Source organism: Cucumis sativus, chromosome 6, assembly GCF_000004075.3.
Source record: "Cucumis sativus cultivar 9930 chromosome 6, Cucumber_9930_V3, whole genome shotgun sequence".
NCBI lineage: Eukaryota > Viridiplantae > Streptophyta > Magnoliopsida > Cucurbitales > Cucurbitaceae > Cucumis > Cucumis sativus.
This window is the reverse complement of record NC_026660.2, coordinates 24,218,597-24,236,840: the sequence shown is the minus strand read 5'-3', so window position 1 is coordinate 24,236,840 and position 18,244 is coordinate 24,218,597. Positions and strand designations below refer to the sequence as shown.

General features: G+C 35.2%; 2 protein-coding genes across 2 annotated transcripts; both read left to right on the top strand.

Moving 5' to 3' along the window:
* Positions 1 to 590: 590 nt before the first annotated feature.
* Positions 591 to 6,035, top strand: LOC101203420 (NAC domain-containing protein 82). Its single transcript, XM_004148607.3, has 6 exons — positions 591 to 833; positions 1,353 to 1,882; positions 2,010 to 2,287; positions 2,613 to 3,026; positions 4,858 to 5,319; positions 5,428 to 6,035. Exons 2-6 carry the CDS (start codon positions 1,726 to 1,728, stop codon positions 5,506 to 5,508), a joined length of 1,392 nt encoding a protein of 463 aa, XP_004148655.1. The 5' UTR covers positions 591 to 833; positions 1,353 to 1,725; the 3' UTR covers positions 5,509 to 6,035.
* A 1,461-nt stretch (positions 6,036 to 7,496) lies between these two features.
* On the top strand, positions 7,497 to 16,999 carry LOC101203669 (BTB/POZ domain-containing protein At2g13690). Its single transcript, XM_004148608.3, has 2 exons — positions 7,497 to 8,596; positions 15,763 to 16,999. Exons 1-2 carry the CDS (start codon positions 7,859 to 7,861, stop codon positions 16,699 to 16,701), a joined length of 1,677 nt encoding a protein of 558 aa, XP_004148656.1. The 5' UTR covers positions 7,497 to 7,858; the 3' UTR covers positions 16,702 to 16,999.
* The last annotated feature ends 1,245 nt before the right edge of the window (positions 17,000 to 18,244 follow it).

The window sequence follows — 18,244 nt, the reverse complement described above, 5'->3', positions numbered from 1 at the left end:
CACAATCTAGTTTTTGTTTCTATTTTAAATTTTTAGTTCATTTCTTATTTCTCATTTCTCATTTCTCCGTAATATATGTATATATAATGTTTGATCTCATTTCTCCTTGATTCTTTTTTCAACACACTAAATATGAATACCGCATGACTTTACCAAAAGCCACATTTACACATCCTAGCATACATGATAAAATTAGAAAAAATGTAAAGAGAGAAATTAAACCAATAATTATTAACAAATGCACATTGATTCCAGAAAAAAAATATATTTATCAATTTAAATCTAACTAATATTATTCAACTACACAAGTTTTTAAATACTAAAATTGCTAAAAGGTGCTTTTAACATTATTATTGACATATGTTCACATTCTTTAGTGGTAAAAGGAGCATATAAATGTTTTTCAAATTAAAAAATTTCCCATGAAGCTTTAGTTTACCAAGTTGTATGAAAATATTTTAGTTGGTTTATATATATGTATATATATATACACACACTCGGAGGACAATAAATTTTATTTATATATTTGACTTGTTAAACCCAGCACTCAGCAGAGAGGGTTACAATATTTGGGAGGGAGAAATATTTTGTTAAATTACATGTATACCCTTCACACTCCTTTCACAGCAAGGCACCCACCGAAGCTGAAGCTTTGCTTCAACTCTCTCTTCGTCTATTAATGTCTATTTCTCTTCATTCGACCTTTTTTCCGTAGTCTATGCTTCACACCCTTTCTCTTTTCTCCTTCTCCATCTCTCTCTCTCCTTCATTCGTTCACGGCGGCCTTCGTTCGCCATCTCCGTTTCTCCCCCGCTCTCTTCCTCGCAATTCTGGTACGGTTTCTCCGGTCTTCTCTCAAAATCTCCCGATCTCTTCTTTTCCATAGCCCTGATGATTGGTGTTTATCATCGTCTCTGGCGATTTCTGAGTTTTTCCATGTTTCTGTTCTTGAGTTGACCCTGTTCGTAACTTTCTACTTTGCTCAGAAACGAGGGTTTCTCGGGATTACTCTGTGCATTTACTTAATACCCTTTTGATCGTTGTTCTGTTCTTTTATTCTGCAGCTGTTACTTTGATTTTTTTTTTTTTTTTTTGATAACTCTGTTTTTCGGGTTGCTTTTGATTCTTTTGTTTTTGAAAGATGTGTTGGTTTGTTTTATCTCGTTTGTTGTAGGAAATGATGTGTTGTGATTTGTAAATCGTTTTGGATGAATATCACTCGTTTGAATTTTACTCACTATTTGGCTCAACGATGTGCTTGTTTTGTTTGGTGAAGTGTGAACAAATCTTTTTTTCTTCAAGGAGGTGTTTGTCTAATATATCAGCACTGCGTCTAATGCTTTTCAAAACAGGGCTTTTCTAGCATACCAATGTCTTTTGAACTCCAGAGGAAGAATTCATCTAGACCGTTTGATTTTTGTTTCATGAACCGGGGGAGATTCTGGTACTCGTGGAAGATCTTCTTTCGCCACTGGACTTGACGTTTGTTTTTCTTTTCTCTCTTCCCCCTCTTCTTTTTCTTGGAGGGGATTATGCGAAGCTATTTGAGATTTGGATTCAACACTTGGGTTTATTTCTTCTTTTCAAAACAATTTTTTTGAGAGCTCTTCGTTTCAATCTGATTGAGATACCAGAAAATTACAAATTTTTTTCCATCGTGCTCGTTGGAAGTTGTTTATACGGGTTTCACCACATACACATAGCACTGAATTCTCCAAATTTACCATGTGGAAAAGATCACCACCTCCCGGGTTTCGGTTTCATCCAACTCATGTTGAGTTGGTAATGTTCTATCTGAAGAAGAAAGTTATGCAGAGAAAGCTTCCTACGGGAGTCATTTGTGAGTTGGACATATACAAATATGCGCCTTGGGATCTTCCAGGTTCTTGCTCATTTTCATATGTTCTGGCTCATTTTCGTTTTATTTAACCATTGTATTTGATAGTTGCCAATCATCTCTCACTATAATATGCTTCTTATGGAAATTGAAACGTTTGTTTACTTTTCAGCTAAATCGTGTTTGAAAGGCGGAGATCTGAAATACTACTTCTTCTGTCCGAGAGAGAGAAAGTATGCAAGTGGGGCTCGAATGAATCGTGCCACAGAATTTGGGTATTGGAAAAGTACTGGAAGGGATAGGACTGTACACTACGAGAATAAGGAGGTTGGACAGATTAAGACTTTGACATTTTTTAGAGGTAAAGCACCAAAAGGGGCTCAAACTGATTGGGTCATGCACGAGTACAGGCTTGATGATAAGAATCTGTCTTTAGAAGATGCTGCTCAGGTAATCATTAGAACTATGATTCCATAACCTTGAAATTTACTTCTTTCATGTGATGGTTTCAGTCTTTTAGAGTTGATGCTATGGTTTAAACTTTGAATGCACTACATGTGTAATACATGGTTAATACTTACTGCAATTGTTGCATTGATTCATTGAATATGTCAAAGATATGTAAGAAGTGATGTTAGATAATTAATCGTTCTCTGTACTCTTATGCTTCCAACCTACCTTTTTCTCTTAAACTTCCATTACTGCAACTATTTTCTAAAGCTGATTAATGGAAGCGATATCTGTGATACCAATGTAGTCATGTTTTCTATGGCAGGATGCATATGTTCTCTGTGTTATATTCCAAAAAGATGGTCCAGGCCCAAGGAATGGCGCCCAATATGGAGCACCATTTAAAGAGGAGGACTGGGAGGAGGATGGTTTAGAGGAAGTTGATTCTTTAGAAGTTGATCTTTCCTCTGGCTTGTCGGTGCTTCCTAATAAAGAGCCACTGAATTCATTTGCCCCAGACAGCTCTCTGACACAGACTAACGTTTTTGGCTGTTCACCAGCATCGTGTATCTCTGAAAATGTGGCGGCTACTTCAAAGGAGATTCCCCCGATTGCATCTGGGAATATTGCTCCGGTAGAGATACCTGGGAACTGCAATATTCCCGACGATATATTTACTATTGCAGATATTTTTCCTGAACATGGAAACGTGAATTTGGTGGATGCCAATGCATTTCAGGTGCAGTTAGCTGCTTTATCTTTTCAATGATTTGTTGATTTGACTATGATGAATGAATGCTTAAATTTTTCTTATATCTGTCATGAGGTGAATGATTATCCTTATAGAAACTTGATATCTTCTGAACAATAGAAGACATGCATTTCAGCAGTGTTAAATACATTTGCATTCTGATTCTTGGAATTTAAATGAATTGATTTTATCTTTAGTCTAATAATACATTCTTTTATTGTGCTTATAGTTTCAATTTCTAGTGTCCTACATGGCTATTATTGCTCATACATTCTTCATCATCATTTGTCTTCAAAGGATAATTATTCTCTCTGGATTTGAATTTGAATGATCTGCAGAATTTGTTGAAATGACATACCGGTATATTGTCTTCTGCTTCTTTATGAAAACAATTTGCATGCCCCCTTCTCACTTTTTCTTTGTTCATTAGAAAATGTTAATATTTTTCATGCTAGAATGAAAAAAGAGGAATGAAGGTCAAGAGCTTAAATTTAAGGCGAGGATTTAAAAGTTACATCAAAATAGACTGCAGCTCTAAAGTAGTAAACCTTGAACCTCAGTGAGTTTACTTAGTGGTCATTGTAGCTAGCGAGAAAGCAGAGAGGCTTTAAAGGAATGGCTTCCACTACTGGTGGCTACCTAGCTAAGATTTAAAACCCTTCGGCTTTTCTTTCTTGCTTGATTTTCATAAGTGTTCAGTTAAGGTGCACGCAAGTTGGCTTTGACACTTCATCTTTACTTTTCTTGAATCCTTGTCATTTTCCAATGTCTTGCAATTGTTCCCTAATCTAGTCGTTTGGAAGTTTAAGTGAAATACACATGTGTGCAGACCCTGGCTCCTAGGGGAAGGACAAAAATTGGTAAATTTATCCATCCTTACTTTTCTTGAATCCTTGTCATTTTCCAATGCCTAGCAATTGTTCCCTAATCTCGTCGTTTGGAAGTTTAAGTCAAATGCACATGAGTGCAGACTCTGGCTCCTAGGGGAAGGACAAAAGTTGGTAAATTCATTTTGGTCAAGGAGTGTTTGGTTCTTATATGTTCATATTTTGGTAATTTATGTCCTACATGGAGTTGTAGTTTTATATTCAGCATTATTATCATCATGATCTTTTATCTTGGAGTAAGTTTGGTCCTATATGTAATTACAGCTTGTTTACTTTCATTACTCAGTAGAAGTACATTTTATAATTACACTTGATGGCAGGACCTATCACTTTCTTCTTCTTTTTTCTTTCTTGCTTTCCTTTTTTTTCTTTGGTGGAGTACATGATGCCATGCACTCCATATATTTTAGTTCACTGTCGTAAGAACAAAGCCTTGCATTATTAAGCAGAAAGCCTATTTTCTATTTCTTTGAAATGGAAGGTTTACGTGGTGGTGTGAAAACCCATTTATCATTCTCAATGAAATCTGAAAGCCAGTGATGATCTTTTTAGAACTGAACTATTTGAAGCAATGAGATGGTGATCCTAGTAATTTAAGCTCTGTTTTGTTGTTGTTGCGCTGTCTTTTCGTAAGAACTATATATATATATATATATCTTCCTTTAAATTGAGAATACTGAGGGCGCAAGGCATTGCGACAACAGTCTGTTTTGGAGCATTGCTGAAGTCTCCCTTTTGTGGGCTTGTTTTTTGTTTGTACTTGTATTCATTCCTTTTTCTCAATGGAAGTAGTCATTAAAAAAAAAGTTCGTTTTGGAAATTTGTTATGATCTTTTGCATTCTAAGCGTGTCCTCGAATTTCAATCTGTTATTAATGGGGTTTACTTTTGAGGGATATCTTCTAACCATTGAACACATGTTGTGGCTTACAGGCTTCTGCTGGCGCTCCAATACATACAGATCAAGTTGATACAATATTTGAAGATTTAGAAGATCTAGAAATCAATTTAGAAGATCTAGGTGATTCATTGAACGGAGATGAGAATGCTTATGACACTGGCCATGAAGTGATATATAACTCAGAACGAACATTTTCATTTAACAACAAAACAATGCTTTGTTTGGACCACAGAGAATACTTGGAGATGAATGACCTCAACGTTCCGTTGAGCTCTACTAACCAAGACAGGCAAATGGTTAATGCTGCATACAGCGGTTCTAGCCTCATTGAACAGCCATGTTTCCCATATAGTTCTTTTGGGGCTGCTGCCAATCAGAATGTTCCTTCATGTCAGTATCCTTCTCTGTACCATTCCAATAATCAAATGTGTCATCCCGCTGATCTTGATACCCTGATGCACACGTCTGATTCCATCCAGTCTGCCTTGGTGCAGGTACGGAATCAACAATGCTTAAACTTATAACACACTTTACTGTTGAATCATTGTTATTTTTTTATCAACATTTGCTAACCACTAAATTCAAACATATGAATATTTCAGGAAAATTTTCACTCCAATGCAAATGGGGGATGCAATGGCTCTAAAGCTCCCTGGTTGGATCATGATGCAAACATTCCATAAGTTATTCCATAATGCCTTTGAAGAGGGCTTTGGTTTTATCAATTCAAAGCCATTTGCACTGATGCAATGATAATCTGATCTGAGAATGAATGTGCAAATGCAACCTACTGTACAATATCATCATGCATGCTTCTAGATAATTAAGAACCTGTATGCGGCCCCCTGTTACCTTTTTAGCTTTAATTGTTGGTGTAGTAGCTTAAAGGGGTATCATCCATGGCTAAGAATTTTCTGCAGGGGTTCATTTGGCAGTTTGTGAATAAATTTTGTTGTGTTGAGAGATGAGTAGGTTAGAATCTCTCTCACGTATGCTGGATCCTTTATCTACTGAATAGACTTGAAAATAATAGAGATTGTAATGGTAGTCTCTTATTTGGAAAGCATGATTGCAAACTTCGTTCTACAGGGGTAAGTATAAGTTTGGTAATTTCTCCTGAATGGACCTTGCTTTGAAGTAGTAAGTGTTTTGGACAAAGCTTCATCTAGGAGTTTTTAATATTATTGTTATCATTTTGATTCTTTTTTAATCGCGGTATCGTTCTTTCAGGTGTTTGTGATGTGGGTTTACGTCAGTGGATGTTCTTGGGAACTCTTTGGTTTGAATCTTTTTTTTTCTGTCAAACATATCAAATACTTTCATTTCTAGTTTTTAATTTTTGAAAATTATGCTTGTTCCTTTGTTCTAAATTTCAATGATTGAGTTTTACAAAATTGGAGAAGTCAAATACTAATTTTAATTTATTAATGGTTGATTCTATTTCTGAGTTCATTTGAAAGGTCAAATTTGTTAATTCTTTTATTGTTGTCTTACATTCATTATAAACCTTCATTTCTATTGCAATAAGACATGTTTTATTTTTATTTTTATTTTTATTATTAATTGAATTATGCTTATCTTGATATGCATGTATTTAATAAAATTATAATTATGTTTACGTGTATTTTTAGTTTTCAAATTTTGTAGTGGTTTGAAAATAATGTGAATTTCAAACATTTATAGGATTGATCACAAATGTTTTAAGAAATGGTGGCGTTTTTTTCTTCTTCACATGATTTATTTATTTTTAACCATCATAAATAATTTTTCCTCAAAAAAAAAAAAAAAATCATAAATCATTTATTGATGACATGTACATAAATGTCAATTTTTTCATTCATTTAGTTGGTAGTCTTCTCTTACAAAAACAACTTTTTGTTGTGCAATAATTTTGAGAAGAGGTTGAGAAATGCACATTATATACATTATTTCTACAAAAAAGAAAAGAAAAGGCGATATAGCATTCAAATTCTCAATATTCTTATAATGCAACTGAAATTTGAAACTCAAGAATAATATATTAGAAAGGAATATGGTTAATACTGATCCCTTTCTCTAATAAACAACCTTTAGAAATCTAGATTCCCATTTCTCAATATAATAACTTTAGAAATAAATATAGATTCTAAAATTCTTTGTGTGGGCATTTCAAGTTCCATACAATGTTAAAAACACATCCTAGAATCTTTTATCTCATTGGCAATCTATTCAATGCATTTTGTTTTTATTTATTTAGACCTTCTACTTCAAAAACAAAAGTAAAAATCATGACGAAAGCAACAACACTTGTGTTACCACAAGTGAAATCCAAGAAATTGACTAATCATTAGCCAAAATCGACAAAAAAAAAATATATATATAAAACTGTTACGTTAAATAATCTAAAACCAATTTCTTAGAAAACTATTGTTGTATTTGTGCTTTAAAATGTTAATTAACAACCTAAATCAGTAAATAAATATTTTACATTTAAAGACTTATTTGTGGTATTTGAATGAATAAAATTGATTGAGAAGGAAGAAGTGCGGCTGAAATAATTGAAAGCATAGAGATTCATTGAGTTTTGAGGGACATTGCGTACCCGTGAGAGCTTTACCTTTTTTTCTTTTCTCTTTATTTAATCATTGCTCCTTAAACTCCAAAAAGAAAATTAAAATTAAAAGCATGTTTCTTGGGAATCCGAGAACGATGGAGACCTATCAATATTCAAAAATCCTATTATTTTGTGTTCATCTCTCTTCTGTAATCCCCCATTAAACTAACATACCGAACTAAGCTCCAAATTTCCCCATTCCCCATAGCTTTCGTACTCATAACCTCAACAACAAAAAGGGTAATAAAGAAAAAGGGTTTCGGTTCAGTTCAGTTCAATTCAATCCAACGCCAACTCAGTTTTCTCATTGTGTTTATCATCTTTCTTTCACTCACTACTCAGTTCATTACTCTCAACACACCCTTTTGTTATTCTCCTTCTTTTTCACCTTTTTCTCCCCAATTCCCATCTGGGTTTTCGCTGCCGATCCCGTTTCTTCCATGGAGGATTCTTCCCGGAGAAAACCCAGTTCCGTTTGGGAGCCTCGGTCTCGTCGGAGATCTTGGTGTTGTTCTTTTGCAGTGCCGCCTTCCAGTCCTGATAACTTTCTGGTGTCTCGCTCTAGAACCCCTCGTACTAAGTCTGATAATGTGGCTAAACCTAGTGTCTCTGTTCCTAATTCGCCTCAGAGTTCCAAATCTGGGTTGGGTTTAGTCGGTCGGATTGACCCAAGAAGGATCTTGTCTCCCGGCAGAGTTTCGCCGATCGATTCTGACCAGAATGTTGAAACTTTGGCGCAAGAAATGGGAACTGAGAACTCTGCTGTTGTTGATTCCATCGTTCAACCGCGAGTTGAGAGCTTTCGGGCTCCGAAGGAAAAGTATCGGGATCCTCCAGCAAGCTTGTCGCGTTCTGGTTCAGCTCTTGGGTGTGATAAGAAGGATATGTTGTTCGATGTGAGATTGAATTTGAGAGCAAAGAATGGTGGGTGCTTGGTTTTGGAGTTGAATTCAGAAGCGTTGTGTGCTAATTCAGAGGTTTTTTCTGAGCTGATTGTGAAACATAAGAAGGATTTAGGATCAAATGGCAGCCCTTCGCGTTCTAAATTGTGTAGAATAGAAGTTCCTGAGGTGGAGAATTTGGGGGTGTTTAGGGAGACGATTGAGCTGATGTTTGAGGATGATATTTCAAAACGACTCTCGAAGATCGGCGTCTATCGAGTTATCGACATACTTGAGGTTAGTGCTTAAGGTACATGGGTATGATGGTAGAGATAGAAAATTGATCTCAATGGCTTGTTCTTTTTCTTTCAAGTTTATAATTTGATTGCAAATTTGTTGCTCCTGTTTTTGCTTCGTTAAGAATAAGCCTGTTGGGTTTGGGACTTTGGGGGTGAACAGTGTTCTCATTGGCTGAAGTCATCGTAAGAACTATTCATCAAGCAAGTCATATATGATATATGTATTTGTTTTTCTTATCAGCTGTTTATGTTTAACCCCAAAAGTTGGGACACCGGCAAGATCCTTGACTCAACAGTGATCCCCTCTTGTCAAAATCTGTCGAACCGTCTATTAAGTAAATATATATTTTGAACAAAATCCCTATACCTAATGTATTTTGACCATCAAAAGTTGTTGGGTCGGACTATGTTGTTTTCTGTTGAAATTACATTTGAATGGGAAAAATCGAATTGAGCTATTCAATGGCTATTGTTTCTTCAGGAATCTGCTTCTTCGAACTGTTATAAGAATGTTCCTACCTATCTTGGGAATAAATTTTAACAACTTAGCTACCCATTCATACTAGTTGTACATGCAAGTTGTCCATATCTGAAGATTTAGCTGGCTGGATTGTGGCGACCTCGTTAACCTATGTATTCGTTTATGTTTCATGTTCTAAGTTGTTATTTAATACCTTTGAAACTCTTTATCCTGGCATGAAGTTTCTTGTGGGAAACTGAAGCTTTCCCCACTAAAAATGTAGTATCTGCTTGAAAAAGTTCTTGGTTGAATCATGCTTCAGTTACCTGTTTGAAGAGAGATTAATTCTCAAAAGATACGAGCATCAAAGGAGTGAAAAAGAATATGAGGATCAAGTTATAACGGATAAATGAAAGCATTGCAATTTAAACAAATGTCTTGCTGAGAACAACCGATTAACGAGAGTGCCATGTAGAAGCTTTGGGATGAGTCAACTCTAAGCAATCTAACCATGAACTATATTTGGAAGGAGAGTGCCATGTAGAAGCTTTGTGATGAGTCAACTCTAAGCAATCTAACCATGAACTATATTTGTCTTAAAAAAATTTCTAATTTCTTTCCGGCCACAATTCTGAAATTCCAAAGTAACTGAGAACGCGAAGGTAAGGGAAGGCCTTGTAAAATCTGAAGGCTGTTAGTTTTGGCATCCGTAAAAGAAAGCTCCCTGCAAATTGAAAATGCCAATCAATTTAAACCAGGAAGCCAACAAGAACGAGCACCCTAAGAATAGAAGTTTGAGTTTCTGATTCATGACAAAAATAACAAACAGAAGACATACGTCTTATATGAGGAAGCTTCCTTTCAAGAACTTCAACAAATCCAATAAAAAATGTTATTTCTTTTTGGACTGTTTGACTTTCACAAGGCTGAGAACCAGTCCTTTTACAATGAAATAGATATATCCAGCTTACTAGAAAGAGATTTAACGGAAAAATGTATCCCCAAATCTCTGTATTCCATTTCCTTGAATCTTCAGAAACCCTAACTTTAGTCTAGGATTAAAATATCAATGCTGATATTGATATCCAAATTTCTGTTTTAAGATATATCGACAAAATATTGATATTGATAGATATTTATGTAAATAAAACAAATTAGAAAAAAACAATCAAGAATGCTAGTGATCCTTAAATCTCCAAATCTCCAATTTGTATGTAAAAAAAATTGGATCCTTCTTCAGATTTCCTAGCGAAGTGGTCCATATGATTGAAAATCTCTTTTCTTTGGAAAGGGAAAGAGGGTGGATCCAATTTGCTCTTTGTCAGTTGGATAAAATTACCTCCTCTCTAAGTTTTTGCAGTTTACGGATTTCTAATCTAAACCTGAGGAATGAGGGTCTCCTTGCCAAATAGATTTGGAGATTTAGGGTGGAAAAGTGTGCCTTCTGGAGAAGGGTCATTTCTGCCAAATTTTGCTCTTCCATTAGTGACAAGTTAGGCCCATTTCTATCTTTCAGCCTCTGGTGGATCAGCATGCTGCAGTGACTCTTGGAAACGGGCTTTCTGTCTCATTTTGGTATGACACATGAGTGAACACCCATCCTTTACACACGACCTTTCCCAATTTATTTTCTCTTTCCCTTGCAAAGCTCTCAATGGTTTCGATTTTTGGAAGGCAACAGGGATGTTGGGACCTTAAACTCTACAGACTAGTTGGAAATTTATGAATGGACCGATCTATCTCTTGCACTCACAAATTACCAACCTCAACAAACTGATGGTAAATGGTATTGTAAACATGAACCATCTGGGATCTTCTCCACAAAATTGTGGATTGCTCTCAAGCACCACAATTGGTAATTGAGAGCTTAAGGTCTGACCAATACCCAAAAAAAATCAAATTCTTTTTGTGGGAACTCACACACAAGGCCGTCCTTACACACGACAAGCTGCAACGTCAATTACCTTCTTTGGAAATCTCCCCTAGCTTTGTAAGAAAGATAATGAGACTCAAAAGCCACCTCTTCATATTCTGCCCTTTTTATATCAGATTTTGGAACCACATTCTTTATGCATTCAATTGATCTGTGGTCTTCCTATCGGTTATCACTAGCTTCCTATCTTTTATTATCAAGGGCCACCCAGTCAAAGGTAGAAAAGGCCTCCTTTGGATGCAGCTCATCAGAGCCTTTTCGCGGTCAGTGTGGACAAACAATATACTCATTTCTTCAATGAAAAAGCTCAACATTTTGACCTTTTTCTTGATCATGTTCTCTACATTGCTATCTCTTGGTGTAAATTGTCTGCATTGTTCCATTCATATATTTTTTATTCACTATTGACTAATTGGAGATGTTTGTAAGGCTCTGGTAGACTAAAAGCAATATTTGCAATTTGACCACCCAAGCAACCACCTCAAAAGCATTTTCAATATCAAGTTTTGGAATCTAAAGCTTTTGCTTCTTAACTCTTTGCTCCTCCACCAGTTCACCACTTCATTTATTGGATCTAAGATTTGTCTACATTCACTAAAAGCACTTTGGAAAGGGCAATATCCTAAGAAGTTTAAGGTCTTCCTGTGGGAGCTATCTCTCAGAGCCATGAATACTCATGAAAAGCTTCAAAGAAGATTGCCCGATATGGTTTTGTCTTCTCATTGGTGTTCAATGTGCAAGCTAGCAGGCTGAATCTCGGGGACACCTTTTGATTTCCTGTTCATTTGCTAGATCCTTTTGGAATCACATTCTCTCTATGTTTGATTGGCCAATTGTTCTACTGGAAGACACTTTTCTCATCACTATAGGTCTACCTTGTTCATTTCCAGTTGGAAAGGTCTTTTGTTAACTTTTCTATAGGGTCTTCCCCCTCTTCTGTAATTTCCAACTGATTCGTGATTCTTTTTGGGATGGTTCATGCGATGAAAGTGGTATGCGTAACGGTAATTGGATTACTATTCAACGCTCTAAACTTCTTGGTGGTTTTGGTATTGGCAATTTTCGTCATTGAAATTCTGCCCTTTTGGCGAAGTGGATTCGGAGGTTTTTACACAAGCAGAATGCTTTGTGGCATCAACTTATTGTGGCTAAGTACTATTATCCCTCTTGTGTTTGGCCGACTATTATTAGCAGGTCATCAAAGTCCCTATGGAGCTCCGTCTGCCATACTGCTAATCTTGTATTGGTACGGGTGACACTATCTCTTTTTAGAAAGATCGATGTCATGACTGGTATTCTCTATGCGATTTTTCCTCGTTTATTCATGTCTCTTGTACTCCTGATATTTCTGTTGCTGAAGCATAGCATGCCGATTTTGAGACCTGAGACTTGCACTTTTGATGTAATTTTACTGATCATGAAATTCAGGAATTGGTATCTTTGTCTACTATTTTGTTTTATAGCAGATTTCATATGGTGCATGATTCTTGGATGGACCATTGACTCTTGATCTATGCTTATTGTAAAATCTATGTCTGAGGTTTTGATAGGTGCTCTCGAGCCTTCCGAAAGGGATTTTTATTCGATCATTTGGATAGATCACTTCTCGAAGAAAATTAAAATTTTTATTTGGGAGCTTAGTCATAAAGCTATAAACACTACTGATTGTCTCCAACGTCGTATGCCTTATATGTCTCTTTCTCCTTCTTGATGTATTATGTGTTGTGCTATTGTTGAATCCCTTGCTCATCTTTTTATATTTTTGAAAAGGAAACGAGTCTTAATATTGAAAAATAGAGACACAAAAGCTCAATGTACATGAGAGGGGTGGGGTGGGTGGGGGGATCAGCAGGCACACTCAAACATCTCAACTAGGTTGACACCCCCATAGCAGCTAGCGCCCTCATCATATCCACCCTGGTGATCTTTTTATTCATTATCCTCTTGATTGACAATTTTGGGATCTCATTTGAAGGTTTTTGGTTGGTCTACTCCTTTGTCCAATGATTCGGACATCCTTAGCTCTCTTATGGTGGGTTACCCATTTATTGGTTGCAAGAAGGTTACTTGGCTGGCTGTTCTTCGGGCTTTCTTTTGGACTTTATAGGGCAAGCTTGATAGGCATTTTTCAAGACTTTTTTTCACCTTTTAGTTATTTTCTTTGACATGGTATTGTCCATGGCTTTTGATTGGTGCAAAACTGGGCACCTTTTAAGAACTTTAGCTTATTGTTATCGGTTTTAGTTGCCAATTGGTGCTCTTTTTGTACTCACTTTTAAGTGCTTGGGGTTTTCCCTTATTTCATTTTATCAATGAAATGTTTGTTTCTTATAAAAAAAAATGAAGTTGTTTCGTTCAAAATAATAATAATAATTATTATTATTATAAATTAAAGAAAGCCTAATATAAGTGGAGAGATTATCTGCTGTAAATGTTCAATGAGAACCTTGGCAAGGTTCTTATAAACCGAGGAGGTTAAACTGATGGCATGAAAGTATTAACTGTCTAATAACTTTATCACTTTTAATTTTTTACATGGTTTTTGATTATGTAAGTACTGAACTTGTCTTCTAGTCGTGTTTTCTTGTACGTTTGGGAGATTATGATTGTGGCCACTTGGTATAAGAGATAGCCTCTTCAGTTATTTATATTATTGCACTAGCTTGAAGACCTTTTTGTAATTTCGTTTGCAAGGGTTCTTTTGTTATTCATTCAATCAAAGAAACTGTACCATAAAGAAATATTTAATAATTTAAATCACCTCTTGAGCGTTGGTTAGAAACTCAAAGTTCTGGATATCTAATCTGGTGTATTCTTTTCAAAACCATAATTCTGGATCCAGATTCTTACCGCTTTCTTAATTAAGGAAACTATGATGATCAGCTGATGAATATGTTTCGTAGAATATTCTTGATTATATTACACTATTATTTGTGTTTGAAGATAAACAAAAAAAGGTCTTTGAGTCCAGTTCTTATACTTGGCTCTTATGTTGTGGTCCTCATACCTTTATTTCTCTTAGTATTGTATGTTTATAATTTATAAATGTATCAACTTAGTTTAACAGATTAGTCTAGTGAAATAATTGGTCGAAGTGGAAATAGCAGTATGTGGAATTTGATCTCAAAGTACAGGCATAGAATACAACACAAACTAGACCTCACAAGGAAATTCTGTTACATGTTATTTCTAACAAAGAAGGACAAATGCAAGGACGCTATATGTTAAATGATTTAACATCATCTTATAAAGAAGGAAGTTTATAGCCAATAATGCATATGGATTTGGATCCTTATAAGAAACAAGTTGGTTTCAGTTATTTTTTAAAAATGATTATTTAATGAAAAACCAACTTCACAAGAAAGTAAACTTGTAAAAAGAAGCCGACCAATCTGGCCTCTCTCCAAAACCCTGCTATCCCCCAAAATATCATTCTATTCCTCTGGAGCTATATGTTCTGCGAAGTAACCAAACTAACTTCCTTCCAAGGAGTCTTATCTCTATCTTAGAAAGGTTTAAGAAACAGAACATAGTCCAACATTTGACCAAAAGGCTAAAAAATCTCTACAAAAGAATTTTATACTAGTATAGTGAAAAAGTGTATCCTGAACTGAACTGCTTCTGAATAACACTTTAACTAGGAATCTGTGACCACTCAAGAAAGTTTTACTGTTTTGAAGATTTAAGGAGAATGTGAAGGAATTTGACAAACTGAAGGGACAATCAACTAAGAGAAAAAAAGCTGCAGGTAGATGTCAAGGATCGAAATACAAAAATCTCCGATCACTATAGCTTAACAAATAATACCACCCGGTTCAATGATACCCGTATTCACAATGGTCAATGACCTCATGCCTTGAGTAGCAATCATTTTTGAGTGGGGAATGCCATTGACATTTTTTCAAGGGAGCTGCGCATACTTTAGTGTGCCCCCTTCTCGCTAATCTTCAAAAAAATATCCCACCTAATTAAATGGAACCACAATTTATTATCTCTTTTGAATTTTATCAAGGAAATAAAATAGAACAAATATTAGAAAAGATACTCAAATACTAAAGGTACTCAAGAGGCTAGTGCTATATCGTAACCAATAATAGATCAAGGTTGTCTAGTGAATTGTGCTTATGATGAAGCCTTGATCCTCTGAAATGGGTCCTTTACCGATCCGATTTTTTCTTGGAAACATTTTTTTTAAATAAGAAAAAAAATCTTGTAATGCATTTGAATGTTTGGAAGAGACCTTTTCAGGTCAAATAAGTTTAATTGCAAATTTAGTTCCTAAACCTTGAGGTTTGTGTCCATCTAGTTCTTGGAACTTTCAAATTTTTAAAAATTCATGTATGTACTAGACACAAAATTGAAAGTTTAGAAATTTATTAAATATTTTTTATAGTTTAGGACCAAGTAGACCCAAACCCCAATTTTGATGAACTAACATGTAATTTTAACCTCATTTTTATTTTTGTTTCCTCATAGCCCCCGAGTCCTTTGATTTTTCAATGTTCCTACGTTTGAAACTGGGAAATAATTAGTATCCTAAGCAAAAGACCACATGCATGATTAATTGAATCCAATTGTTTTTCTCCATGTCCACTTAGATGAATAGAATCTCTTTTATTTACTACTAACCTTTGCGGTTATCAAAAATTGAATTGTGCATGCCGTCGGCAAGTGTGATTGAATTGAATTGAATCTCTTTTATTGATCAAGTGTGATTGATGTTCCATCAGTGAAATCCCGTACTAACAAGTAATACATTTTTGTCACTTAGGTATCTGCAAGTATCATGTTCGGGAAGTGTGTTGCTTCATGCTTAAAGTACTTAGAGGCTGTGCCTTGGACAGAGGAGGAAGAAGAGAAACTAAGGAATCTGTTTATAAAAGTCAAGTTTGATGATGCAACAAGTAGAGATGTCATGGCTAGACTACGCTTGCTCGATTCAGTAATTTCGCAGCAAGGCATAGCCAGCAGGCTTGTCTGGTCTATTTCCACGTGTTCGAATTCCATTGCAAGAAATGAACTGAAATCTTTAGTCAAAGGTCTTCTGTGCAAGAGCTCAGTTTATGAGAAAGATCATCTGGACCTTAGTGAAGAGGACCTCTATGCAGTTTTCCGTACTTGTATAACTTCATTAGTTGGTCTTTTGAAGGGATCCTCCCATGCCGTCGGCCCCGAAACATGTGTAAAGAATATAACCGAGAAGCCACTAATTGAACAAATCTCAACAGAGGTAGATACCATCAACTGGCTGCTTGAAATTTTACTCGATTGGCAAATGGCTGAAGAATTTGTCAATATATGGGCAGAACAGAAAGAACTGATTAGAATGCACGATAACACTTCACCTATGGTTAGGTACGAGCTCAGTCGGGTTTCAGCAAACTTATTCATTGCAATAGGGACAAGAAAACTGAATTGTCGTTCAGAAACAAGGTCTGGACTACTGCAGGCGTGGTTTGGTCCAATGCTACTAGATTTTGGTTGGCTACAACGCTGCAAAAAAGGCCTAGATATGAGAATGCTGGAAGAAGCCATGGGTCAGGCATTACTTACTCTACCTATGAAACAACAGCATTTGCTATTTATGGACTGGTGTAGGTTCTTCTCAAAACGTGGTACCGAGTGCCCTAATCTCAGCAAGTCCTTCCAAATATGGTGGCGTCGTTCATTCCTTAGAGGTTCCGAGACCTACTCCATTGAATCTAGGTAGCTTCTCTCCTCTCCCTTCACCCACTTCTTGAATTATTATAGCACAAGTGAAGCAGTTGTGTGTACGTACACCTTAAAGTTAACAATAGGATTGTTGTAACAACTTTTAGAGCAACAGACAAAGTTTATAATTTATATGTTACTTTGTGGAAATTATATAATCTTCTTTAGTGAAAGGCTAATCAGACTTGTTAATGTAGATTTTTTCACAACACCCCACCTTAAACAATCAAATTTATTGCTGTAATTATTCATTACATTTTAAGTGAATGAATCAAATCTATGATTGAGATTTGGTATCCCTTGCATTGAAACAGACATCACCTTTAAACCTTATCAATCACTTTTCGTAGATTGACATCTTTTTTTCTCCCTTGCCAAGATAGATAGATAATCTGCAAGAAACAAGATCCTGATTATATAATAAACTCCAAAAAGAGTTATATATTTATTTAGAAGATTGGAAAATCCTACCGACCTTTAGCTTTGTTGATTTGAATAAATAATGATGATAATTGATAAATAAATACAATGATGAAAGGATTGAAGGAAAGGAATTTGGGGGTGGCGGCCGTGTGTTCACACCTTGTGGTCTCAATTTAAACATTTTTTGTCCCACAACCTAATCCACCAATAATCTTTATTTTTAAAACTAAAATACCTCTTTCTTTCTTTCTTTTCTTTTCTTTTCTTTTCTTTTCTTTTCATGTTTGTGGTGGGACTCATTCATGAAGTGACGCCTCATTGTATACATTTTAGTGATTTTTTACCTACTTTCCAGTTTACACATATTCATTCTAGTGTTTTATTAATTAACATTTTCCTTTTTATTCAACCATACAAGAGTTTTGATCGATTTCACACTCTCCATCTTGTTTAAAGAAAAGTTGAGATTTGAGTATCTAACATGTTAGATTGAAAATACGTGCATGTTTTAAAAATTGTTAAAAACATTTCTAAAGTGTGTTATATAAGTTATTATGTATTTCCTAATATACTGATGGGTGTTATTAGAGTTTTTCCTTTTCAATATATAAATATTGACATATTAATGATCCATAGATATCCCTTTTCTTTAAATTATCATTTTATGATTACTGCATATAAATATTATATGTATGATTTAGGTTTAAGCTATACAATAACACATACCTAAATCTTTGGGTAGGTTTTTAATTATGTACTCTGATTATGACACATGTTTCTTTACCCTCATACATATACTTTCACATTTGTTGGATGTGAAAATTGGGTTGAAAACTAATGTGTAAAAAAAATTAAAAATCTACTTTTCACACATCAACCATCACACCCATTTTTAGAACTTAAAGTGAAATGTTTCTTTTTAATATAAATATATAACAAATGTAATAATAAGATAGATCATTTTCAATATTTCATGACCCCAAACACATTCCTTCTCTTTATTCTTCCATAAAAGTAGGTCCCAGATACCCTCTCCCCTTTCTGAGTGGTACTTATAACTTAATAATTGGTTCCATCCCATGCTTTCATATTTTAGTCCATCAATTCAATATTATATA

Coding starts and splice junctions, on each gene's coding strand:
- LOC101203420 (XM_004148607.3), top strand. CDS start 1,726: ATGTGGAAAAGATCACCACCTCCCGGGTTTCGGTTTCATCCAACTCAT. Junction 3,027..4,857: donor TGGATGCCAATGCATTTCAG/GTGCAGTTAGCT, acceptor TGTGGCTTACAG/GCTTCTGCTGGCGCTCCAAT. Junction 5,320..5,427: donor TCCAGTCTGCCTTGGTGCAG/GTACGGAATCAA, acceptor TGAATATTTCAG/GAAAATTTTCACTCCAATGC.
- LOC101203669 (XM_004148608.3), top strand. CDS start 7,859: ATGGAGGATTCTTCCCGGAGAAAACCCAGTTCCGTTTGGGAGCCTCGG. Junction 8,597..15,762: donor GAGTTATCGACATACTTGAG/GTTAGTGCTTAA, acceptor TTTGTCACTTAG/GTATCTGCAAGTATCATGTT.